Genomic DNA, 26,184 nt, shown 5'->3' on the forward strand with positions numbered 1-26,184 from the left:
CCTGCAGCTCAGAGAGGTTAAGGGGGTTAACACAGAGGTATGGCCAGGCAGTTGCAAGCGGTTTTCTCACCCCATGTGGCTGTCCAGAAGGACTCCAGCCCTGACATGGGGTTAGTTCATGCAATTCAGCTGCTGGGCCAGGGAAGGAATGAGGCTACCTTCTCTGACTGGGCACAGTAAGGGTACAACCAGAGGACCCCACTCCCACCTCCAACACTGTTGCTGGCTATGGAGGTTTGAGACTTCACAGGTGGGACGCTTGCTATGTGGTACAAGGAACAGAGCCCACCTAGGCTCCCTGACCCATCTAGACTTTCTCTCACCACTCTCCTGTCACATAAAGCAGGAGAGGGGATATGGTCCCACAGATGTGGGACCCAACGTGCAGAGAAGTGAGAAATCTGCTACTTAAGTCAGGCAGTCAGTGCTCAATCAGAGATGAAGAATCAGCAGGGGATACAGATATATATATATATCTGTATATATCTGTATATATATATATATCTGTACACATACATGTATGTACATTTATATGTATATGCATGTATGCATATAAAGAGATTTAGTGCAAGGAATTGCCTTCTACTTGCAATTGATGGGGGCTGGTTAGCCAAGCCTAAAATCCACATATGGGACAGGCTACTAGGAATGGCAGGCTGGGACTCTTGGGTGCAGACTGATGTCCTGCTCTTTCTATAAATCTCTATTGCTACATCACACCATGGACTAACCATTGCCCTCTTTACCATTGGAAATAGAGTCATTAGTGCCTTTAAATAAACCAAATTAGAGAAGAATTCCAGGAAACCTAGCACCGATGCTGAAAACTCGTCCTGAAGATTCTGTTTCTCTAGAAGCACTTTTGATACCAGAATTTATATCAGTAAGGGTCCAACCAGAGAGGCAGAAATAGTAGCATATATATTGAAAGATATTTATTGCAAAGCTTTGAGTTTGTGATTGTGGGGGCTGGACAGACAAGTCTGAAATCTGTAAGGCAGGCTGTCAGGAAGTACTCAAACAGGCCTGGGGAGGGGGGGAGGGGGAGCTGCTGTCCACAGGCAGAAATTTCTTTTTCATCGGAGAAGCCTCAGCTCTCCTCTGAAGGCCTTCTGACTGACTGAATCAGTCCTATCAGGATTATTTAGGATAATCTCACTTGCTTAGTTAACTGGTTATAGATTTTAATCACATCAACAAGATACCTTCACAGCAACACCAGATTAGTGTCTGATTGAATAACGGGAGACAGCAGCCTGGCCAAGTAGACACATCTAATGACTGCCCACAGCCACCCAGTAGCTCAAGAACTCTGAATCAGCCTCGGCTTCTCTCACTTGGACATAAACTCCCACTTTGACCCTCAGGTTGCCAACAGTCTAAACAGAGGAAATGACGAACCTTAGGACTAGGGTATCCCATGTGTCTAACTGCAAATCAACCTGCACAATCAATGCCTGGGATTTTTTCAAATTAGGTTAAATTCATATAACACAGAATTAATCATTTTAAAGTATACAATTCAGTGGCATTTAGTACATTCATGATGTTGTGTAACCATCACCTCTGTGTAGCCCCAAAACATTTCATCACCCAGGAAGGAAGCCTCATACTCATTAAGCAGTCACTCTTCAATCTACCCTCCCTGCCTGGGCATTTTTAAACCCATCTGGACAGCAATGTTATCAGGGCATCATCAGGGAGAACTTGGAAGTATAAAAGCCTACTGTACTTGATGATCTGCTAGGGGCAGAGGTGTCCTCCTTGGTAGGCAGGGGCTAACATCCAGCTACTCTTTCACAATATTGGGGCTGTAGTTAGGTTTGATGGCTTCGGCAAGCTCCCGAGCGTACATCTCATATCTGCCGGTCATCTGAAAGCAGAACACAGGCAGAAATTCCAGTTTTATAAATGCCCCTCATTTACTCACCACCACCTCTAGCCACTAGAGGGCAGCCATGGGACAGAAATTTGTCTGGAAGGCCAGTAGAGGGGATAGTTTCAGACTATGTAACATAACACAGAGAAAAAACCCCTGTGTGACCTCTCGGCACTGATTCCGGTGCTATAACAAAGATGATAGATGCCGAAAGTACTCACACACACCAGCCCATCCTGCTGGAAGACCTCTGTGATCTGTCCATCTGGAAGGTGTGGCCTGCCCCAAGGCAGAAGGCTAGAGGGCTGTCTTGCAGTCTTACAGAACCCCAGAAGAACAGCCCACAGGCCAGAGAGGGGAGTGACTTGCTCCAGGTCCCTGGGCAGCAGTGAAGTTTGCAGGATTTGCACACTAGACTCCTAGCTCTGGGTCTGGGAGAGAGTGGTGGCAGGGCTAGAGAACCTACCCAGCAAACCCTCCCTCTCTCCTCCCCAAAGCCCCAACAGGAGCTCAAGCCCATCACCATAGTTTGGGAGGGCTTTTGCATTTAAAAAGTTACTAATGAGAAAACATTCTGTTTATTGTGTGGAATCCAGCATTAATCTGAGCTTCCCAGGAAGAGGAAAGACCTTCCCAGGAAAGAGGAGACTTTTATGTGGGCAATGCCTTGCTTGTCTGATGGGGATCTGAAACTGAGGTGAACATGCGCAAGGGCCCACACTCAGGTAAATGGTGGGGAGCTGGTTCCTCCCACATAAGCTGGGCAAAGTCATTCGATTGTGAGGACATTCATTTGCATGTATTCATTGGCATGGGTTCTGAGTTGGTAGAAATACTACTGGACACTTATGTAGCAAATTCCATTTGCATCTGGAAAGAGATGGTGTATTCCAGGGAGGCCCTGGTCCTGGGCCATTGCTGCCATGGAATGGCTCCTCATTCCAGGAGGGCAGGCATTTATACTCTTCCCATAACTCCTGGTGTCAGGCATGTTAGGTCTCAAATGCTACTTGAGACCTTGCAGTAAAGCCTTCTGTTTTACAAATGAGCATACTAAGGCCCAGGAGCAGAAAGGGCTTGCTTAAGGTGACTGGGAAGGGGTGGGGGTAGGAGGGCACAGTTGCCATTTCTTTCATGACCCATTTCCCTCTACCATCAAGGCCTAGACTGTGGGGCCAGGCCACAGGCAGAGCCAGACACCCACATTTATCTTGTGATAAGTACAAATGCCTGGAGAGGAAAAAAAGGATTAGAGAGGCCAATCCACTCTATTCTCCGGACAAATGAAATTGAGATTAATTTGTTTGAAGGCGCCCAGAGTCTAAATCAGACAAGAGGAGAATTTATTAGGGTCTGCTGCCTGGGCCTTATTTGATGCAGTAATTCCTCACTCATACACCAGCTCTGGGAGGAAGAGACCTGGCCCTCCACTCGGCTTGGGGCTTCATCTGGCTGTTCCAGAGAGCAAACCCAGCAGCTGTGGTTTCTAGCCCTGAGAGCAGGATGGGAGTCTAAGCAGAGGAGCAGAACAAGATCAGGGGACTCAGGGACCCACCTTGAAATTCCAGATGTCATTCACCTGCCGGCAGAGGTTCAGGTCGAGCTCCGCAACCAGCAGCCCATCCCGGTTGCGGGAGAGCCCGGGGGTGCGGCTGCTGTCAGGGGCTGCCACGTAGCTTGAGCCATAAAAGTAGCCGAAGTCCTGGTGAGCTTTGAGGGAGCAAAAGAAAGAACCTGTGAGCTTGTGCAGGCACATGGTGGATTCTGCAGAGGTAGGCACATTGAGTGATATCCCGGGCAAAGGATCGGTGCCACCCTCCCCAGCATCTGCTAAATGCTGAGGCTCCAGGGACCTGGCTCTCTCCTCAGGCCTGAGGCCAAGGAAGTTTCTGCAAGTCACCTTCACAGCCCTCACCTCTGCCCCTGGGAACATTCTTAAAGGTCACCCTTTAGAATTAGTATTTAGTATTAGCCCTGACTCCCAACATTAGCCACCCACAGCCCAAAGAAATCACATGGCTCTGTAGGGCTCCCTGTGTGACCTGCTTCCTGTGGTGGCCCAACACAGTGAGCTGAAGTTCTGCCATCACTTGCCTTGCCAGCTGTGTCTATTGTACCCACCTCCTTCCATGCCTCAGTCCCCTCACAAGTAAAGTGGGGCTAACAGCCACCCCACAGGCATGTAAGAAGCAGGTGGCACAGTGCAGGGCCTAGCAGGGGCTTGGACACAGAAGATGCCCAGCAGACCTCATTTCCCTGCCTCTTCTGTGCCTCTGACTGTAGAGAGCTAACTGGGATTGGAGACTCTGGAAGTCTGGGGCCTCAAGTGAGGGGATCTGGAACCCTTTAAGTAAGTACTTTTCTGGGAAACAGACCTGCTCAGTCCTCTCTGCCTTATCAGGGGATACCCTAAGCTAGTTCCTCCTTGGTGGGCCCTTCCCTCCCACATTTCCAGCCAGAGAGGTGGGACCAGTGGGTGGGGGGGCTCCTAGTAGAGGTGAGGTGGTACCTGCCTTCAGATCAAAACAAGCTGTGGATTCTAGGAATCCAAGACGATCCATGTCGATATTCTGGGGCATCTGTGCAGCTTGGGGTGGGACTGGTGGCAGATGAACAAGGACAAAGGAAGAGAGGGAAGGAGATGTGTAGGGTGGATAAGGCACCCCCTCTTTCAGGGAGCTCACAAAGGGCTCCCCCATATCTTCTAGGCCCATCTTATATCAGTCCCGGAGGAGGGATAGTGTCCAATCCAATGCCATTCAATTCCCATCTGGGGAATGAGGTGGTCACGAGCCCAGGACTACCTATCCAAACCTAGCCATGGTCCGGCTCCCACACTGTGGGCTATAAAGATGAGGGCAGTGCACACCTCCAACTATATGCCACATGGGTAGACAGATCTGTGGTGCAGACCCTGTGGCAGATGAAGAATGGGACAGCGAGGCCCACCCCTCAATTGCAGTCACCATGGAAATTTATAGAACATACCTTTCTTCCCATCTCCAGAGGTAAACTCATTTGGGAAATGCTCCTGTGAAATAAAACCAAGGTAAGGTAAACCTATAGGTGGCACTACCACCGCATCCACTGCAAAGTTGGGCTGAGGAGGTGTTTCATGAAGACACAGTTCACGCGAGACGGTATAGCCTGTACTCACTGGGCAATCAACAAGTACTTATTAAATGTCCCTGCTAAGTAGCCAGCACTGGGGCAACACAGGCGGCCAGCGGGGAATTTGACAGGCAAGGTAAAAACTCGGACTTTGTCTCTGTGGACTTTATAGTCTTCTGGGAGGAAAAAAAAAATAAAAAAAAATAAAAGATGTTGTGCAGAGTGGCTCTCAGGATTGTGGAAGGCATCTGAGATTTGTCTGCCTGAGAAATAAAGCCCCATCCTGGGGTCTGTGAAAGGAGTAAAGGAGTGTTCACACATGGTTTTAAATATCTTCCCCCAAAGCCTAATGGAAACTGCATATCAAGCCATGATGGGGTTACACAGGCTAATTAAAACACTGAGTTTTTTCATGTTGCCAAAAATTAGACTGACCTACTGTAGAAACTTTGGTTATCTCAGGCTGAGCAGATGCTCTGATTAGATTTTGGCATCTGATTAATAAGAATGAGGAAGAGAATTATTATGTAATGAACGCATTGTGTTTTTGTAGTCAGGATCGTTCAGTGCATGGGGTCAATGGGGAAAAACACGAAACTGGATACTTGGTGGGGACAGGGTGACAGCCATTCAAAACAGTTTCAGCTAAAACCCAAAACAGACAAAAACAGAAGAAGGACAGGGGAATATCTTTAAAAGTAATAGACCAAGCCAGTCTACCCCTTCCAGGACCCTAGGATTTGTGGCTTGCACATGGAGGGAACAGGGAGAAGAAGTGTGACATGTCCCCACCAGGGCCAGCAGACAGTTGCTTTCCCTTATGGACTCTGCTGGTCAAAGAGGCCAGGTCTCCTCTTGGCAGGTAGCTTTCCTAGCAACTTATCGCTCTGTCCCCTCCCCAGCACACCTGGTTGAACAAACCCAGGAGCCCACTCAGACATCAGGGACTTACCTGGCCCACGCGGTTGATAGCGCAGGTAAAGCAGTGATTTGCAATGGCTGCATTTCTGGCCTCAACTGGCCACAGGGACTCACTGTGAGACAAAAACAAGAGGAACCACGTGGTTGACTTCCAAGCCTTCTCAGGTCTGCAGTGGGGATGGTCGGGGAGGCTGGTTGTGGCTGTGGGTGACCCCAAACCCACAAGCAGGCCAGCTTGTCCCATGCTCAAGCCCAAGCAGCCTTTTGGGGATGGCCTGCTGCAGGACAAAGCAGCCCTAAGCCTCAGTTTCCTTTTCTGAAACTTCCTTAAAGGGGTATTGTAAAGACTGACCACACAGGCAAAGCTTCTGGAGGGGGCTATGTGGCAGAAGCTCTGTAACTGCTAGTTCTCTCTCTTTCTCTCCTCCTGTGTCGGGTGAGGAACTCACATTCTGCACTGGGCAGAGCCTCACCTGGCAAATGTAAGAAGGGAGCCAGGGGCCTAGGGGCTTATTCATGGCCCTATGAAGGCTCAAACTGCTGCACTAATCCCTACCCTGCTCTGTTGCCTTGCAAAGCAGTCTTTAGAGCGATGGTACTTCAGACCAGGCAGAGTAAACCTGTAAGGCATCTGGGTAACTGGAAGGGGTAGATTCTGTAGCAGATGTCACCTCCCCTGTGTCCGTCTGCATTTTCTAGTATCTTCCTATTTTCCTTTTCTGAACCCTAAGGCTCTAAGCAGGGGCTCCTTGGTTCTCTTACTGGCCTAGGAAGGAGGCACTGCACAGGTACAGCCAAGCTGTGGGGCTTCTTCAGTCCGGTGCCCACAAAGGTAGGACATGGTGGGGAAACTTGCCTCAACTGAAGACCCTGTTCTCCAGCCCACCAACAACATGCCTTCTTGTCACTAATGATCTGTTATCTGAGGAACAACATCATTAAGATTCTCGATTGACAGGTGTAATGCCCACTTAGAAACACTGAGTGACTGAGAGCAAAATGCCCTGGAATCCTTCTTCCTGTCAGCATGCACCTGGTTTAAACTGGGAGTAGGTGGAGGGAGTGGGTGCTTGTCACAAGCCTAATTCTCAGGAGGATTCACGAGTCTGGAAAAAAAAAAATCACAGGCTTGATTGAGGGGACTCATTTTGCTGCTTTTTCTCCCCCCAGCTGCTAAGCTAAGCTGACAAAACTTTTAAGAAAGGATTTTTATAGAAACACACCCGTAAATGACATTTTCAGGAATTAAATAGACAGTTGCAGGGTGAGTGCCATAAAACATCTTTCTTGTAATTCTCCTGGGAGGGTGCGCTGCGTAGGACTCAAACCCACAGCTGGCAATAAAACTTTGGCTCTCAACGCAAGCAATGGAAAGGAAGCTGGAGGTTTGTGAGAACCCAGCGTGTGCAGGAATCATGGAGAGCCCGAATGGGTTATGGGGACATCTGCCTTATTCCCAGTGTGGCTATGCTAGCTCCTAAAAATAATCACAGTGTGAAGAATACATGCATTGAAGAGACGGAACTGCGACTCTCCTACCGACACACGTACGTACATGACCACATGGGCTGTATGGCACTGTCACGATGACTCAGGTCATCAAAAAACACTTCAAGTCTATTGTGTGCTTACAACCACGGGACCCTAAAATACGTGAGGATGCCCCACCAATCCATAGAGCATGTGTGTATGGGAGGGGGGACATGCCCGTAAAGGGATGGATGGCTCCAGAAGCCATTACTTGTGTGCAGCTGGTGGGAATTTGCCCAGCCTGGTGCTGAAAAACACTCACCATCAACTCCATAAATACTCATTTATCATTTTAAGAAAATCACGCAGAATCCCACCATCCTTATAAACCGTCTGTTGTAATTTTTCCACACTCTACACCCATCCTTGGCAAAAGAGGTTTACAGAGTTCTGACCATACCCTGGAAACATCTTTCTTTGCTCACAGGCTTTTGTCATGATGCTACATTATCTTCATAATGACTTTTTAGTGACTATGCAACAACATGGAAGAGATGGGCCGAAATTTTCCTAACTCTGGCATTTCTCTCACCTCTAGCTTTTTCATTGTTATATATAAAGCTGCCAGAAACACCTTCATGCATATAGTCTTTTCCTCCTCTTTTAGATATTCCGTCAGTTAAAGTTCTAGGCCTATTATCTGGTCAAAGGTGTGAACATTTGAGGAGCTCATGAAACCTACTGCTTTCCAAAGGACCTGTTAGGTTTTAACTGTCAGCCTCACCATATCCTTGAAAGACACGAGTTGGATGACTGTTGGTTGAGGAAGGAAAATCAATAATTTTTAATAAGTCTAGTAGACTGCTGGAGACATAAGCAGTTATGTGCATGTTACATTGGGGTGCTTCTGTTTGCTTAATTGGGGCTAATAAAAGCTCGACAGAGTAAGGTCAGGGAGCTGGCCATCTGAGTCTGAGGCCACAGCTTTGCCTGCCCTGGCCCAAGAGCCAGTTCAGGCACTGATGCTCAGCAAATTGGCTTCAGATTCCTCAAGGGACCCCTTAGGTAGATGATGCTTGCTGGCAGGAGGGGGCTGCTTCAGGGGGACGGCCCACATGTTCTGCCCAGGTGCAGATGCTGGCTGACCAGTAGTTTACCCTGTGTCACAACTGTCTTTGGACTCTGTCATAGTAACCAAGCTGCCATGAGGCCCCAGAGAGATCCTTCAGGGGACATCCAAGATTTTCTTCTTCTGACCAACAGTGCCCCTTCTGGACACAGACAGAAACTTCAGGTGCACTGATGGGGCAGCTGACTTGAGGGAGCCAACTAGGTTTGCACTCTGCCTCCCTGAGGGGCCTGCTGTGAAAACTGGAGTGCTATAAGGATGCCGCTCTTGAGAAGAGAGCACCATGTTTAAAATAAAAGGTAAAGTGAGTATCACATTCTGACCTTAAGAAGAAATTCGACTAAAATTTAGTCAAGAGAGGAGTGACAGGGGTACGCTGTCAGGTAACTCAAAGCTGCCCACCAGAAGTGCCCCAGCTGCTCCCCAAAGAGGGATCGGGGACAGTCTCCCCAGCCACCTACCGCTAGGGCACTGGCAACCAGGACAACAGAGAGTGAAGGCTAGCACCTCCTGATCCAGAAATCCTGCTTTGGAGGAAGTGAGTTGGGGAGAAAGATATTTGCACATAAATTCCTAGAGCTCTGGTAGTTGTTAATGATGCAGAACTGGAAACTACCCAAATACTCAGCTGTTGGGGAAGAGACAAGCAGCAGAAGTGGAGTCATGCTGGGTCATCTTAGCTTGGCCGCCATTATTAAATGTGCCCCAGAGGTCTTGCACAGGGGCCCAAGGCTGCCAGGGTCCACCCTACGGCCTTGATCAGAATAGAATTATCTGTTTCAGGATTCAACTGACACCTAAAAACATGTTAGGTGTTACAAGAAAAAACAAACTTTTTCTGGTTAAAACCAAGTTTCGGAGCCACTTAACTGATCTCTTAAGGACCCTCACAGCTTTGAGTCTCTCATTTGCTCCTTCTCTCATCCAGATGTCTGACCTCCATGTGCTGGATGCTACAGACAAGAGTCTTAGGTATCCTCAGTCCCCCTAGCAGGGAGCACGATGGCCACGACAAGGAAGGGAGCTAATGCGGGCCAGGCATCTACAATGCTCTGGGCACTTTATAAGAGGAGCTTTTTGGAATCCTGACAATTATAGGGCAAGTAGAGGGGAATTATTATCACCTCAGTTTTCAGAATAATAGCAGAGGAACAGTATTTCATAGCACAGCAGCTCTTTAGGGGAGATTTTAATTGACATTGAATTTTTTTTTCCACAGAAAAATTGGGTAAATACACAGCACACAATCCCATGGCTCAGATTTGTGAGACATCCTGGTGGCCACGCCTGCCCAAGACGGTGTGCCAAGCCCACCTCGGAACCCTGCAGCCTGGCCGTGGGCCCAAGGTCGCTAGGTCCCAAGAACCCGCCCAGATCCTGCCCACTAAGAGACCTGAGTGATCCGATGGTGGCTGAGGGGTTGAAGATGATCTCAGCCCCATTGATGCTGTACATGAGCCAGTTGAGAGGGTGGTGCCGCCCATAGCAAATGTTCACCGCAATCCTCCCGAACTGAGTCTGGAACACAGGGTGTCCGAGGTTTCCCTCCATGTAGTAAGTTGACTGAAAAATGAAGGGCCATATGTGAAAACTTCTGGGCTGTACAATTTCTCTTTCCTTAAACTTGACAGAAAAAATAAAATATTGTCATTCTCCAAAAGTAACAATCTTGGCTGTGACTCTTAAGTTCCAAAATTCCAATATACTAAAAAACAAATTAAAAATTGAAGAAACCACCAGGGGCACCTGGGTGGCTTAGTCAGTTGAGAATCTAACTTCAGCTCACGCCATGATCTAATAGTTCGAGCCCTGAATCAGGCTCTGTGCTGAAAGCTCAGAGCCTGGAGCCTGCATCGGATATTGTGTCTCCCTCTCTCTCTGCGACTCCCCTACTCACACTCTGTCTCCATCTCTCTCTCTCTCCCTCTCTCGAAAATGAATAAACATTAAATTTTTTTTTTAAAAATTGAAGATGGGCTCCTGGGTGGCTGTTGGTTAAGCAGCTGACTCTCTCTGTCCCTCCCTCTCTCTGTCTCTCAAAAAATGAATAAATGTTAAAAAATTTTTTTTAATCAAAGAAATCAGACACAATAACTACAAGCCAACAACTGGGAAATCACCTTGGCTTAAGCGTTTACCCACAATTTCTTTTGTGGCATGTCAGAAAAATCCCCCAAAGCAACTTCCCACAGTATTTTAAGGATAAACTTTGGTTAGGTTTCAATCATGGTACAACTAAAGGCTAAAGTTTGGTCAATGTTAACATGAGTTAGTCAATGTCTTCACCAACCACATGTTCTTGTAAAGAATGTCAGAGCAGAAGGGACTAGAAGCTCATCCAGAGTAACCGTCACCTGCTAGGGGAAAACCACCATGGGCTCAGTGGGCATGTAACTTGTCCAGGTGGCCTCTCTGCCTGCTGCCCTGGGGTGCTGGCCCTGGGACATTTTCATGGATGACACTGAGTGGGGGCTAGAGGACTAGTCAGGGTCCCAAACAGATCTGCTTACAGGACATTTTGCCTCCTCCCATTAATTTCAAAATTTGTCAGAGTCAGGCAGCAACCAGGATGTGCACATGTGGTGGACACTGGAGTAGATCCTGGTGTGTTGCGACAAGCCCTTCACTATCTGCTGGGAGCTAAAGATTAATCCCAGGGTAAACAGGTGATGAGCACGTCTTCCCACCCCCACCTCCAGCTGTTACCGAGAAACACTCGGTTTTTCGTTCTCCCTAGGGAACGTCATCTCCCTCCGTAGATCCTTCTTTGTCCTCCTCACCAGCCTGACTGTGGCTAGAATCCCTACAATCAGGGAGGGCAACAAAGGACCGGGGAGATAACATTCTGAACTCTATTTATCGTAGATCAAGTTTAGGTTTCATATCTTAGGTATTAACTGGAGTTTACTTCCCTCCTTCAAATGTTCTACCCCTCTTCATCTAATCCACCCATTACTTGGCATTAACCTACCAAAATAGCTCCCTTGATTTGTACCTTGATCATGGGCACAAAGCTCTACCTAATACCCATGTGCACAGACATGCACATTAATCTACTGCCATCCTACACATAGACATGGCCAAGACCTCATGTGACTTACAGACAAGGACTCCCACCTCCCAAACAAGGGCTACACTATGATGGGTAAGAAGCTCAGAGCCTGAAATGGGCTGCAGGAATCATTTCACATTTTTGCTTGATTTATTTTTGTTTTAATCAATGTATTACTTACCTCAAAGACAAATTTCAGAAAGCCAAGTCAGGTTCTATTAAAAAAAGAAATTCCCCTCTGTGCTTTGTGTTTGAGACTCACCCAGGACTCCCACCAGAATCCCATCTGTCCATGTGATGACGCAGGACAATGGTGGCACGCATACCCGGCAGCACTGAAGCCACACAGCGTTCCAGCATTGTGTGACGTGACATGATTCAACACAGAGTTTTGCTCACAGAAAGATCCACAAAGGCTGAGCTGGCTTTCTCAGGGGGGCAGCTCACCTCATTGAAGTCGCCCACTCTGGGGATGTGGTTTTTCCTGGTCTTCCCCAGGACGGCTCCAGAATTGGAGATCACCACAGCTGTGTTCCACAAAATGTCCCCATGCTCACTGTCTCGTTCCAGGATGGGGGATACCACCACCATGTCATGCTTCTTTGCCAGCTGGAAGAATGATGGATATAGCAGAGTCCTACTTTTAAATCAACTGTCACAGTTGTTTTTATTGAAGAATTAAATGATCCTACTAAATAATTAGACTTGGTTCAGAGCTATCTATCATTTTTATTTGTTCTTTTGGAAGAATGTCAGTGTTGTCCCGATGCCCAAGCTTAGCGAAATAAGAGTAATTGTCGTCCTTGTGCACTGTTGGTGGAAATGTAAAATGGTGCAGCAGCTGTGGAAAATAATATGGCAGTTTCTCAAAAAGTTGAAAATAGAACTACCATATTATCTAGATGTCCCACTTCTGGTTACATATCTGAAAGAATGGAAAGTAGGGTCTTGAAGACATATTTGCACACCAATGATCATAGTAGTACTTTTCAGAAGAGCCAAAAAGTTGAAGCAACACAAAAATCCACTGATAGATGAATAGATAAATAAAATGTGGTATATCCGGGGTGTCTGGCTGGCTCAGCTGGTAGAGCATGTGACTCTTGATCTCAGGTTTGTGAGTTCAAGCCCCACGTTGGGTAGAGATTACTCAAAAATAAAATCTTTTTTAAAATGTGGTACATGGGGGTGCCTGGGTGGCTTAGTCGGTTGAGCGTCTGACCTTCTCTTGGGTCATGATCTCGCAGTTCGTGGGTTCGAGCCCCGCATCAGGCTCTGTACTGACTGCCAGCTCGGAGCCTGGAGCCTGTTTCGGAGTCTGTATCTCCCTCTCTCTCTGACCCTCCCCTGCTCATGCTGTCTCTCTCTCTCTCCCAGAAATAAATAAAAATATTTTTAAAATAATAATAAAAAAAATGTGGTACATCCATACAGTGGGATACTATTCAGTCTTAAAAAGGAAGGATATCCTATCATCACATGAATGACATTGATGTCGTCCTTGACACAGATAGCCTTGAAGACATTATGCTATGTGAAATAAGCCAGTCACAAAAAGACAAATTCTGAATGTGTCCACTTCTGTGAGGTATCTAAAGTAGTCAAATTCATAGAAACAGCAAGTAGAATATTGGTTGCCAGGAGGTGGGGGTGAAGGAGAGTTGTTTAATGGGTACAGAGTTTTAGATTTACAAGATGAAAAAGTTCTGGAAATCTGTTTCACATTGTTACAATGTGAATGTACTTAACACCACTGAACTATACTTAAAAATGGTGAAGATAGTAAATTTTATGTGTTGTTTACCACACACACAAAAAGAATTTTCATCATACTTCTCATCTATAAGCAACCAAGCCAAACCAAACCAAACTCTTTGATACTGAATTCCTTTCATCTCAAATAAGAACATCAGGACCTGGTGACGATTATAATGAGTAGCTCCAGATGGTCATCTCTCCTCAATTCTAACTAGCCTGTCACTACCTCTGGCTCTAATGATGGAGAGGGGAAAGGTACAGTGGACAGAGGTGCTGTTCTGAGCTACAGAAGGGTGTCTGTGGGTCCTGGACCCCTCTTGCAGACAGGTGTCCCCTGGCACCAGCTCTCATCCCCACTCCCCCTTTCCTCTTCCGCTGGCCCTGGTTCAAGCGTGTCATCTACAATTACACTTAACCAGTCCCCTCCTCTTTTATCCACAGCACAGAATCAACAACCTGGTGGAGGACAGATTTTTTCCAATAGCATGAAAACACTGATGTTTGGAACTGCAACCCAGTTTTGACAGCATCATTTTTATGATTACAGTGCTGCTCAAAAAAAGCCCCTAAATATATATATATATATGAAATCTGAAATGGGACATGGAGAAGTGAAAAAACTGCTTTGTTCAAAGTGAGAATAAGGATGCCATCATTTGTAACCTCTCTAGTGTTAGGGGTTGTGTGTGTGTGTGTGTGTGTGTGTGTGTGTGTGTGTGTGTGATAGCTGCTTTATTAGGACAGAATTCACATGGTATAAAATTAATCCTTTTAAAGTATGCTGTTGGGTGGTTTTCAGTACATCCACAGAGTTGTGCAATTACCACCACAATCTATAATTTTAGAACATTTTCATCACCCCCAAATGGAAATTCCATTAGTAGTAACTACTCATCCCCTTTCCCCACCCAGGCCCTGACAACCGCTAATCTGCTCTCTGCCTCTATTCATTTGCCTTTTCTGGACATTTCATATCACTGGGGTCATACGACATTATAATGTTTTAACAAAACCAATCTCTGTAGTGATGAGATAGGCCACACAGAGAAGCTTCCATAATGCAGGCAAACAGCATGGTCAGTAGCAGAGGTCAGAACAAGGAGTTGACCTCATCTCTGGTCCCCGAGGGCCACCTCTGCCACTTGCTGGCTGTGGAACCCCTCCTGGAAGATCACCCCTCCCTGGGCTGCGACTCCTTCACCTGAAAAAGCCATTAAGGGCCCTTCTGGCTCTGAAATTCTATGATTTTAAGTGAAAGTACACTAAAAAAAGGGCAGCAAATAGTCTTATCTAATCTTATCTGGCAAAACAAGGACCAAATGGTGCATTTTCCATGGTGAAGGGCCACACCCAGCAGCTGTGGTTGTGCTCTGTGACCTGCATATGTTTGGCAGTTGCTGTCAGAGGAGCAGTTAATGTCCAACCTTCTGACAGAATCTGGTGGTGGGTCCGTCCTCTGCTGACTCAGCAAATTCTGTCCAAGGGAGCTTCTCTCTCGTACAGAAAGCAAATGGCATAGCTGTGAAGAGGACAAAGTCAGAATCACATCCAAAGCTCATGGCCTCTGATGGGGAGCTCCTCATGGCCAGCAGCTGAGGATCCACCCAAGATAACAAGGCTCCGGGGTGTCTCAGCCTAGCTTCCGAGTCCTGTCACTGAATACGGGTGCCCGGCAGACCCTAACCCTTCTAGGCTTCGTAGCAACACAAAGGGCTGGGCCACATTTCTTTATGACAGTCTTAAAAACAATTGAATTTAGGGGGAAAAAACGCAATTCAGGGACTTGAACAGATATCTGCAGACCCATTTCATAGCAGCACTGTTCACAACAACTGAAAGATGCAAGTAACGCAAGTATCCAGTGATGGATGAATGGATAAACCAAACTGGTGTATATCCATACAGTGGAATGTTATTCCACCCTAAAAAGCAGGAAATTCCAACACATGCTATAATACAGGTGAGCCTCAAAGATGTTATGCTAAGGGAAATCAGTCATAAAAGGACAAGAGGCTATATGATTCCACTTATATGGGGGTACTGGGACAGTCAGATTCATAGAGACAGAAATTAGAATGGGTCATTGCCAGGGGCTGGGTGAGGAAGGACCAACTTTCAGTTTGGGAAGATGACAAAGTTCTGGAGATGGATGGTGGGGATGGCTGCACAACAGTGTGAACGTGCTTAGTGCCACTGGACAGTATAAAAATGGTTAAAGCAGTAAAGTTGTTCTTATGTATATTTTCCTGCAGATCTTGAGCTGCTAGCCAATCTGTGGGTTGGTAGAAGCACAGCCAAGACTCCCTTGGGAAAGTATCAGAGGGTCACTGAGGATGGCACTGGGACCCTGGGCATGTCACCACAGAAACATTCCTCCTCACACAGATAGAGAGGGTTCTTCAGGACCAAGAAAAGCCACTCGCTTAATGACCCCGTAAGAAGTCTGGGAACTGCTGGATGATAGGCTAAACGCTACCCTAAGATAAATGCATTATTCCCATGTTCTCTGGCTAGATGCCACCAGGGAGCTAATTAAATAAGAAATTTCATTAAATTCATAAACTGATTTTTGTCTGCCTTTTATTTTTCAGACAGCAGGTACCTATATAAGTAATAACAATTCACAGAACACTACACATACTGGGTTCAAAATGATAGTTGCCTTTGTGGGGGCGGCAAGGGCTGCAGTGGGGACAGGCATGGGATTTCAGGCTACGTCCATTCCATAGCTCACAGCCTCAGCCATATTCTTTAGTGTGTGCCAGTCTGATGGTGTGAATTGGTATAGCACCATGATTAAAAATATGCATTTCTCAGGGGCACCTGGGTGGCTCAGTCAGTTAAGTGTCCAACTTTGGCTCAGGTCATGATCTCGCAGTTTGTGGGTTTGAGCTACGTTGGACTCTGTGCTGAACGCTTGCTCAGAGCCTGGAGCCTGCTTTGGATTCTGTGTCTCCTTCTCTTTCTGCCCCTCCCCTGCTCACTCTCTGTCTCCCTCTGTCTCTCAAAAATAAATAAAACGTAGGAGCGCTTGGGTGGCTCAGTCGGTTAAGTGTCCGACTTCGGCTCATGTCATGATCTCGCGGTTCATGGCTTTGAGCCCAGCATTGGGTTCTGTGCTGACGGCTCAGAGCCTGGAGCCTGCTTCAGATTCTGTGTCTCCCTCTCTCTCTGCTCCTCCCCTGCTCATGCTCTGTCTCTCTCTGTCTCAAAAATAAATAAAAACTATTATAAATAAATAAATAAATAAATAAAATGTAAAAAAAAATTTTTTAATGCATTTCTCTTATCATTTCTGTGTTCACCTTTCAGGCAACCTTGTTCCTATCCTTTGCCCATTTCCTAGTAGGCCATGTGTCTTTTTCTTCTTGTTTTGGAGTATTGAATTCTTTGTTTGAACCAATTCCATGTGCTTTTTAGACCTTCCTCCTTCCAATAATCCAGGTCCATTTCTTTCAGAGGGATTAGTCTAAAGGAAGTTTCCAAATGTTTGTTCCCATCGCTCTGAACTGTGTAATGTAAATGGCACGTGACTTAAGTGTCACAGCATGGGGTATGTGGTTTGTTTGGGGCTACTCATTGTAGCCAACCTTTCCCAAATGAGGGCCATGGGCCCAGTAATAGGCACCTGGTCCCCATATCCTTGCAAAGCAGAGGAGAAAGAAGAGAAAGAAGCATCAGTCTCCGAATTCCTTTAAGTCACAGGATGGCTGGTCCTAGAATGGTGCCAATGTGAAGACGCTACCAGTGGCATCACCACTTGTCTCAGTCTTCCGGGTTCTGCCAGCAACAGCCCCAGGGGCCTTGGCACCAGACACAAGGCACTCCAGGCTGGCCTTCAGGAACAGGGAATAAACTATTTTAAGGAAGTCAACCAAAAAGCTGTTAATGACAAAAAAGGTCCTTAATGACCATTTATTCTCAGCTTTCAGCACATTAGGAGAGATTCAAAAAACCCAAGAGAATAAAACCTCCCTTTCTGATTTCATTTCAGGTTGCTAAGCTCTCCCAAATTTCCCCATTTCTATTTTAATGGCTCCTTTTCCTGTTTACACAACCACCGTAAACAAAAATTTCAAAGAAGGATGTGGAATGGAGGTTGGGGGAGGCTGGCTGCAAAGTCCAACTGCAGCTTTCAAATTAGAGGGGAAGACGGTTCTCTATTTATTGAACCAGCACTCCAAATTTACATCTGGCCCTGCCGTCAGGAGCTGCCAGCCCAGATGGTGGGGACTGAATTATAACATTGTGTGGCTGCATGATAACACAGAGTGCTCAGTTCTATGCAGGAGGGTTCCCAGTGTCCCCCAGAGAAGCGGGTGTCTGTGCTAGGCCTGGATGGATGAGTGGGAGCTTTCCAGATCCAAAAAAGGGAAGAAGTTGGTCAAACCATCTAATGAACATTTTTAATGTCCATCATGTAGCAGGGATTGTTCATTAAAGATAAAACAGAGGTGAGGGAATAGAGAAACAAAATGTGGTCTATGCATACAGTGGAATATTACACAGCCACGAAAAGGGCAGGACATTCTGATACATGCTACAACATGGATGGACCTTGAAAATATAATACTAAGTGAAATAAGTCAATCACAAAAGGACAGATACTTACTTGAGATCCCTAGAGTTCTCAAATTCACAGAGACAGAAAGTTAGAACTGAGGTTATCAGAGGTACAGAATTGAGTGGTATTATTAAATGAGCACAGAGTTTTTGTTGGAGATGTTGAAAAGTTTTGGATGTAGATAGTGGTGATGTTTATATGACTTTGTGAATGTATTTAATGTCACTGAGTTGTACACTTACCGATGGCTAAAGTGATCAATATTATTTTATATATATTTTACAATTAAATATTTTTAACATTAAAATAATAGGGGTGGGATTGGAATGGGAAAAAAAAAAAAACAGGCACCACACAGACAATGACCTCATGGAGCTTATGGTCTAATGGAAGAGGGAGAGAAATCGAAAGTGCTGTACCAATGAGTTAAGGTACAAGTAATGAGGTACATGAAAAATGAGATGAACTTCTGGGTACAGGTGGCAGACTGGATACACACCTTTGCTCTTTCCTGCAACCTCGCCAAATGACAGGAAAGGGATATTTATACAAATGTATAAGCCCACAAGGATAAAGCACTGAGAGAAGGACTGAGAGCAAGAAAACCTGGGAGGCTGGTGAGCTGAGGGTTGAGAGTAGATACCATGGTAGACCTAGAAAATTCAGGCTCCCATCAGTAGAGGAAGCTGGGAAACATGCCACTCTCCACACCATACCCCTGGAAAGTTTAGGGGTCAGAGGTACCACATGGCTCTGAAGGTGGGGAAGCAGGGAGGTGGGATGGCAAACAAAAATTGGTCAAAAGTCTGCTTAAGAAGCAGGCAGAAGCCCAGATCCCTTCTACTGCATGAGGCCGGCAGGTGTCCCTCCCACCCCAGCAGAGGGCTAGAGGTTAACTCTCTGAAGGAAGTAAACAGAAGGCCTCTGGCCTTGGGAAAGTCAGGACAGATGCAGATGAGCAGAGCGTCAAAAACAGAGGGATTCAGTAAACATCAGCACACTGGACCCCTATCCTCTTTCTTTTCTTGGCAGGAGATAAAAGAATCTTCTCCTGGGACTCTGACCAGCCTGAAAAACAATGACCCAAAGATACTAATATGGGGGATTACCTAACAAACAGCTAAACCAAGTCATCCTATCATGAAGATCAGTGGGGAGGAGCCCTTCCCACAAACTCAGAGCTTATAAGCAGCTTTTTAACCCCCAATTCTTAAAATACACACAATCAGAAGGGGGAAAAAAGACCAATTTGAAGTAGGAAACTGGCAAGGAGAAAAAAAATGCTACCTAATATCCTCAGAGATAAGAGAAAGTATTGCAATTATAAAATAAGAACAGGATGTCATAAAACAGGAACTTTCAGAGCAAAAGAACTCTTGTAAATTCAAAATATGACAGCGGAAACAAAAGACCATATAAAAAAGGCTGACAAATAAAATCTACCAGAAAACTGAGCAAAAAGACAAAGATGAAAAATAGGAGGAAATACTTAAGAAAATTATGGATCCAGGGGCGCCTGGGTGGCTTAGTCCGTTAAGTGTCCAACTTTCACTTAAGTCATGATCTCACGGTTCATGGGTTCGAGCCCCACGTCAGACTCTGTGCTGACTGCCAGCCCAGAGCCTGGAGCCTATTTCAGAGTCTGTATCTCCCTCTCTCTCTGACCCTCCCCTGCTCACGCTGTCTCTCTCTCTCTCTCTCCTAGAAGTAAATTTAAAAAAAACTTTAAGAAAATTATGGATCCAGTCCAGGGTTCTAGCATCCTAATAGTAGGAGTATCAGGAGAGGAAAGAAAAAAGGGAGAAAATCACTAATTAACAGTAGATCTGAGGACCCAAATTTCTAGCCTGGAAGATCCCACTGAGTTCCTAAAATAATGGATTAAAATAGGCACACAGTAGCACCTGGTAGTTCAGTCAGTTGAGCATTTGCCTCTTGATTTTGGCTCAGGTCACAATCTCACAGTTTGTGAGATTGAGCCCTACCTTGGGATCTAGCTGACAGGGTGGAGCCTGCTTGGGATTCTCTCTCTTCCTCTCTTTCTGCCTCTCCCCTGCTTGCATGCTCTCTCTTTCTCTCTCTCTCTCTCTCTCAAAATAATAAAAACATTTCAAAAATTAAAAAATAGATACACACAATGGCATATCATTATGCAACTTCAAAGTACTAGAGGATATCCTATAACCTTCTAGAAAAAAATAAACAGATCATATGCAATGGGTCATAAGTCAAAATGGCTTTAGACTAGTCAATAACACCAAAAATCAGAAGACAATGGATCAATGTGTACAAACTTCTCAAGGAAAAGTATTTCTAATCCAGAATTTGACACCAAACCAAACTATGAAGCAAGTTGTAGGAGGAACATATTTTCAGATATGCAAGATCTCCTTTGTGTTCTTTCTCAGAAAGCTACTCAACCAAAAAGAGGGAGCAAAGCAAGAAAGAGGAAGATGTGGGATAGGAGAGCACAAAAGCAAGACAAAGGAACTCCCCAGCGTGATGGTGAAGGGAAATCACCAGGATGAGGCCTGTGCAGCCAGCTAATTCAGACTAGCGCTGCTAGAAGGCTCTGGGGACACCTTCCTTCAAGGAGATGGAATCAGGTTGGGAACATGGAGTGAAATAGGTGATGGGCATTAAGGAGCGCACTTGTTGTGATGAGCACTGGGTGATGTATGGAAACTGCTGAATCACTATATTTTATACCAGCAACTAACCCAACACTGTATGTTAACTAACTGGACTTAAAATAAAAACTTAAAATTAAAAAAAAGGAGGAGATGGAACCAGTAGGCAGCTTCACATGTCTAAGGAAGCTGGAAGAAAGTTTGGGGTGGAAATTGGGGTAGGTGTGCAGAAAACAATGTAAATTCTAGGGAAAACAGAAAGTTATTCAGGGAAAGAAATCTAAGTCTAGAAAATGGTTTGGCAGAGAACAGATGGAGGATAGGAAGGGTATGTGTGAACAGAGCAGGCAGAGGAGGCAAGGAACTAATGCTGTCTTCTTCCACAGTGGGAAGTTAATAGATGGTGCAAAACTGAAAAATCAGGAAGCAGCAACACAGAGGTAGACTCCTAAAGAATCGGCTAAGAGTAGAAAGTGGTTGCCTCTGGGGAGGAGGACAGCTATGTTTTGGTAACAGACCTTGTAGACCATTTGACTTCCAATCATAAGCTTGTGTAACTTTGACAAAGAAAAAAGAAAGGTACATGGTACCAGGAGTATGTAACCTGGGTGTAATGTTAGATAGGGAGGTGGGCTCTGGGCTTCTATGTGAAGGTTGCATAGGGTCTATAAGGCAAGGAGAGCAGGAGGGAGAGGTAGACAAGGGCCAGGCTGAGGGAGCAGCTGCTACAGTGGCCTGGGAGGAGGAAGAGGGTGTTGTAGGGGAGTGAAGGATTAGGGAGGTGAGAGCAGACCCCAGCAGAGATGGGGCCACAGAGGTGGTGGAAGGAACAGACTAAGTGGTGCAGAGTTGAGTTTTGTAAAGATCTTTCCTAGAAGGTGTGAAGAGCCATTGAGAAGGGGCCCAAGTGGAGAACACACTGGATGAGCTAGAGGCGATTACAGAAGCCAAGATGTGAGCTGATGGCTCCTTTGACTAGGGCAGTAGTGAGAAAGTGGGGAGGGGGCACCTGGGTGGCTTAGTCAATTAAGTGTCCGACTCTCGATTTCAGCTCGGGTCATGATCTCACAGTTCGAGTGATCGAGCCCCACATCCGGCTCCATGCTGACAGCACAAACCCTGCTTGGGATTTTCTCTCTCTTCCTCTCTCTCTCTCCCTCTCTCTCTCTCTCTACGCTTCCCCTGCTTGCTTGCTCTCTCTCTCAAAATAAAATAAAATAAACTTAAAAAAAAGAAGGTGGGGAGGAAAGGAAGAAATGGCAGGACCAGACAACAGACTGGGGTGCATGAGAGGGAGGGAAGCCAGAATTCCTGGCTTTCTGGTATTGTTGACAAAATAATCTTTCCATAGATAAGAAAGGAAAAGATTTTCAGAAATCAAGAAGTCCTCTTGGTGACATGGAGATAACACACTATTGTCTGAAGGCAGCAGAGAAAGTTCCCCAAGACAGACTTACTCCATGCTTCCTGGAAACAGATGATGTTCACTCCACACATGGCAGCCACTTCTGCTATGGCTTCTATGCGTCTGTGAAGGGCAGTGACCTGGAAATTCAAAAAGCAAGGATTAGAATCCATTTTCTTTTATTGGTTGAGATCATTTTTTTTTCAAGTTTATTCATTTATTTTGAGAGAGACAGTGTGCTGCACAAGTGGGGGAGGGGCAGAGAGAGGGAGAGAGAGAATCCCAAGCAGGGTCTACACTGTCAGCACGGAACCTGACACAGGGCTTGAACTCACAAACTGTAAGATCACGAATCGAGCAAAAGTTGGACACTTAACCAACTGAGCCAGGTGCCCCTGGTTGAGACCATTTTTAGAACTCACCCCCATGTATGTGGAATGACCCCAACCTAGGCAGCTGCAAGAGGAGAAGTGGGGGGGGGGGGGTTCTGATATAGCCTACTCTCATCAAGTCCAAAATCTGCAGGAAAAGGTGGAGGTGCAGAGGGTCTAGGGTTCCATACACTCAATGTTGCCTTTCAGAGCCTGTTTCTTTACCTGGAGAACGGGAAGAAGACTGTCTTGCCACTGCCCTAAGGAGTTGCTTAAAGGAGTGCATAAGCTTGTCTGCTACTTACTACAAGAGGGCCTTACACCCAGTGCACACCGTGGCCATCCCCTGGGCTAACTGCTCCTTTTGCCTTAGGACACAGTCCACTTTCTACCACCCTGCTCTTGAGGCTTCTGGAATGCCTTGTTGTCCTGCCACTTCCATTTTCCTGTGTGTATCTTATCATCAAATGAATGGATCCCATTTCCTAGCTGTGTACCCCATCAGGAATGTACTTCCCCACTCCACCCAATCTTCCTGGGATGATTATTCATGTTGTGTGTCCTCCAGAGTGACTCTCCCAGCAAAGGGCTGAGCATCAAGAGGTGCCTGGGACTCCCTGGGGTCCCTTTAGTGGCGCTGTTCCTGCTGTGCTGTTGTGTTCCTCCACTATCTGTCATTCCCATCACCCCATGAGCTCCTCAGGGGCAGGAGGAAAGGGTCTTCATCTTCTCAGTGTCCTCAGGACAATGCCTGGCTCCCAGGAGATGTTTGGAAGTGTTTGTTCATAGAAAGACCAGAAGAACCAGGTTGAAAACCCAGAGCACCCACTCTTTATAATGCTCTCTCCTGTGAGAGTGCACATCAAGGCTCTGTGGATATTGGCTAGGTGCTGACAGTGTGCAAAGTGTGCCCCAAGGTGCTGTTGTGGAGGGGAGAGACAGTGACCCTGCTCCTGACAGTCTGGGATGGTTGAGGAAGCATATTCACAGTGCTGGACCTGGAATCCAATGGCCTTTTCTTGAGAATCCCTAGGAGCTCTGAGGCATGCTGTATCCCCAGGAAATCTCTGCAGAGAAACTCTTAAAAGTTTCAGCAGCTGGAGAAATGCTGTGAAGAAGTATATACAACAAATCCCCTGTGTCTGTGATAACACGTTTCTTTAGGGACATACAAGATGCCATCACATTTATATTAACTGTAAGGTCATAAGGAAATGCGTATCATATTCCTGCCACCTGAGACACCATCAGCTGACCGACATCTGGATTCAGTGAGTCCCTGCTCTCAGGATCAAGGCAGAGGAACATGCAGATGGACAGACAGGTCCTGACTGGTGTGTGCCAGCAGGTACCCTTCTGGTAAGAGACTGAGAGGCGGAGTTGCAGAGAGACAGCGTGAGCCAAAAAGAAGGGCACCCTCTCAATTGATAAATGGAACTTCAGATCAATCACAAGAGAGGACATGGAGGGGCAGGCAGAGAGAGGGTAGGAGCCAGAAGAGAAAGAGGAGCCAGAGATGCGGGCTGCAGGGAAGGTGGTGGCCAGGGCAGAAGCATCTAGGTGACACTTGGGGTGCCTACAGACCTGCAGTGAGCAGTGGACCTGCAGTGACCCAGAGACTGTGGACGTGTTCAAAACAAAGAATGAGCCACAGCTCCGTTTGTGTATTTACGGTCAAAAGAGGCTGCACCTGTTTTGCCACAGGGGCATCGGCAGGCAGGGGAGTTCGGTTCTGAACAAGTCCCACGCGCACGGTCCGAGGTGGCCTCAGCTGTTCCTTTGCCGCCTCAAAGGCATATCCCTGCAGCTCAAAGTCCCCTTCAGAGGCAGCTTCAAAAGGCCTTCCAGGCAGATCGAGCTTCCTAAATGGGCAGGAAAGTAGAAGGGGGACAATTTGCATGAGGTCTACTGAATTTAAAATTCACCTCCAACCCCCTCATATTCATCTATCTGGTAGAGAGGAGGCAGGGGTGTCTGGTAGGAAGGCACACAGATCACCCCAGGGTCTGGGGCCACTTGTGGGGGCCAGGAGGAGGGAGGGCCCTGCTTGGTGGAGAATGGACAGTATGCTGAGTATGGACTTCCCTAGGGAAGCGCCCATAGTCTTCAGGTCTGGCAAAGCAGGGGAACAGAGCGGGGGCTGCAGGATGACTGGTCAAGAGGCTGGTGTTTTAGAGATACTGACCTCAGAGTGGGATTAGTCCCAGCAGTCAGCACAGAAGAGGAGAGGCAATGGATTTCCAAAATGTTTGTAGACTAGAATCAGAAGGCTATGCTGACTGAGCCTGGGGCAGGCTGTGATAAGACATAGTGGCTGCTGAGAACAGTACTTAGGGGACTGATAGCGTGGGGGAGGGTCCTGTGACCATTCACCACTAAGGGTTACCAGTCTCTGGTGAGCCCCACCACCCTGTCCTGCTGCTGCTCCTACTGGGGGCAGTTCTATGCCCAGTGCTGGGTGGGCTTTGTGAGGCCCAGGTATCCAGACCAACAGCCCAGGCACTCACCCTGGTTTGTGGTTTATTAACAAAAGCAAGTGGATTATTTATAAAATCTCCCAGTTAAGTGACCACTGGCCAAATGGCAAACACCTCCTGATGCTGGCTGGGTGCTGTGCTCTGAGGTGAAACCCGCAAGAGCACGGGACATGGCCTCTGGCCAGGAAGGCCCTACCATCTAGGGGTGAGATGGTTATGAAATACTCAGAGAACACATCAAAAAATAACCTGACAGCCATTATCTAATAATAATATTTCTCTCCTACTTTAAATCACTTTTTTAAAGATGTTTCTTTCAAAATCACAGCCCTGTCAGCCCAAGCCCCCTGCCACCGCCCCCTGCCAGGCGGTTTCCATGTGATGGCCCTGACAGCTTCAAGTTGGGTTCCGCCCCTGACAATCAGCCTGCTTTTCAACTAGTCAGAGTTCCGTTTGCTAGCAGGTTAGAAATAGCAGCAGTGCCCACACCGTGCCTCCCCTTGCTGTGACTGCCTCAGGCACAGTCCTCTTGCCCCCAGGCAAAGGACTCCCCACCCCTACAGACCTCAGCCCCAGGACAAGTCACCCTGGGGGCAGGAGAAGAAGGGCTCTGTGTATCTGTTTCCTTTTAGGCCACAGGCTGGGGAAGGAGGACCATCCTTTGGGAGACATCTTGCCAGAACCATCCTCAGTCTGGGTCTCATCATGGGAAGATAACAGATGGAAGAGATCTTGTCTCACCTTTGCAAGCTCATCTGTAGCTGTCACCTGGATGACACATGTCCCTCACCCTCTGTCTTTCCTCATCTACCGCCCACAGCTGTTGGCTCTCCCCATCCTTCCACCACCATGAGCCCCGTTACTCTGTGATATGCAGCCTCCCTGCCTTGTTACTATGTTGAGTGCTGTCCCCTGCCCCCATCCAGCTCCCTGTGGACACTCATTCTCCTAGGCTTGAGATGGTGTAGGCCAGGCCACTCATCCTCACATGGAGCTACCTTCAGGGCTCTGTCTCTTCTCAGCATTCCCCTGTTGTCTAGTCACCTCTACCCTCCTGTTATCCAGGTGGTCCATCACTAGGTCCCGCCCCCCCTTAGTCTTGCAGAACCCAACAGACCCTCGAGTCCCATTCCATAAACAAGTGCTATGCTCACCAAAGGCTTGGCACAGGGATGTGTTGGGACATAGACCAGCTATGGCTCAGGTGGGGGCAGAGACCAAATGAATCACAACCTCACAGAGGCTCCGTGCTGCCCAAAACCATCTCTTGGTCCCTAGAGTCGACCTTCTGCCTTTCTACCCCTTATCCTGCTACAAAGGCCCCTCTTGGCCTTACCTCTAATGTTAAGGAGTAAAGCCCATCATTTCCTGCTCAGCCCCACCATACCCTCCCCTGCCCCTCCCCCACCCGCCCCAC

The 26,184-nt window shown here is 46.9% G+C and overlaps 1 protein-coding gene across 1 annotated transcript in view; it reads right to left on the reverse strand.

Annotated features, from left to right (window-relative positions):
- Positions 1-910: 910 nt before the first annotated feature.
- The window catches only part of UPB1 (beta-ureidopropionase 1), a 29,329-nt gene continuing 4,055 nt past the window's right edge, over positions 911-26,184 (reverse strand). Inside the window, exons 2-10 of the mRNA XM_077775417.1 lie at positions 23,981-24,152; positions 21,972-22,059; positions 14,745-14,839; positions 12,010-12,171; positions 9,904-10,073; positions 5,943-6,024; positions 4,868-4,910; positions 3,435-3,589; positions 911-1,873 (exon numbers count right to left, since the gene is read on the reverse strand). Coding sequence (XP_077631543.1) covers positions 1,790-1,873; positions 3,435-3,589; positions 4,868-4,910; positions 5,943-6,024; positions 9,904-10,073; positions 12,010-12,171; positions 14,745-14,839; positions 21,972-22,059; positions 23,981-24,152 — 1,051 coding nt within the window. The 3' untranslated portion in view covers positions 911-1,789. The remainder of the gene's footprint in view (positions 1,874-3,434; positions 3,590-4,867; positions 4,911-5,942; positions 6,025-9,903; positions 10,074-12,009; positions 12,172-14,744; positions 14,840-21,971; positions 22,060-23,980; positions 24,153-26,184) is intronic.

This window comes from Crocuta crocuta, unplaced genomic scaffold (genome assembly GCF_008692635.1).
Source record: "Crocuta crocuta isolate KB4526 unplaced genomic scaffold, BGI_CrCroc_1.0 scaffold313, whole genome shotgun sequence".
In the NCBI taxonomy this organism is placed as follows: Eukaryota; Metazoa; Chordata; class Mammalia; order Carnivora; family Hyaenidae; genus Crocuta; species Crocuta crocuta.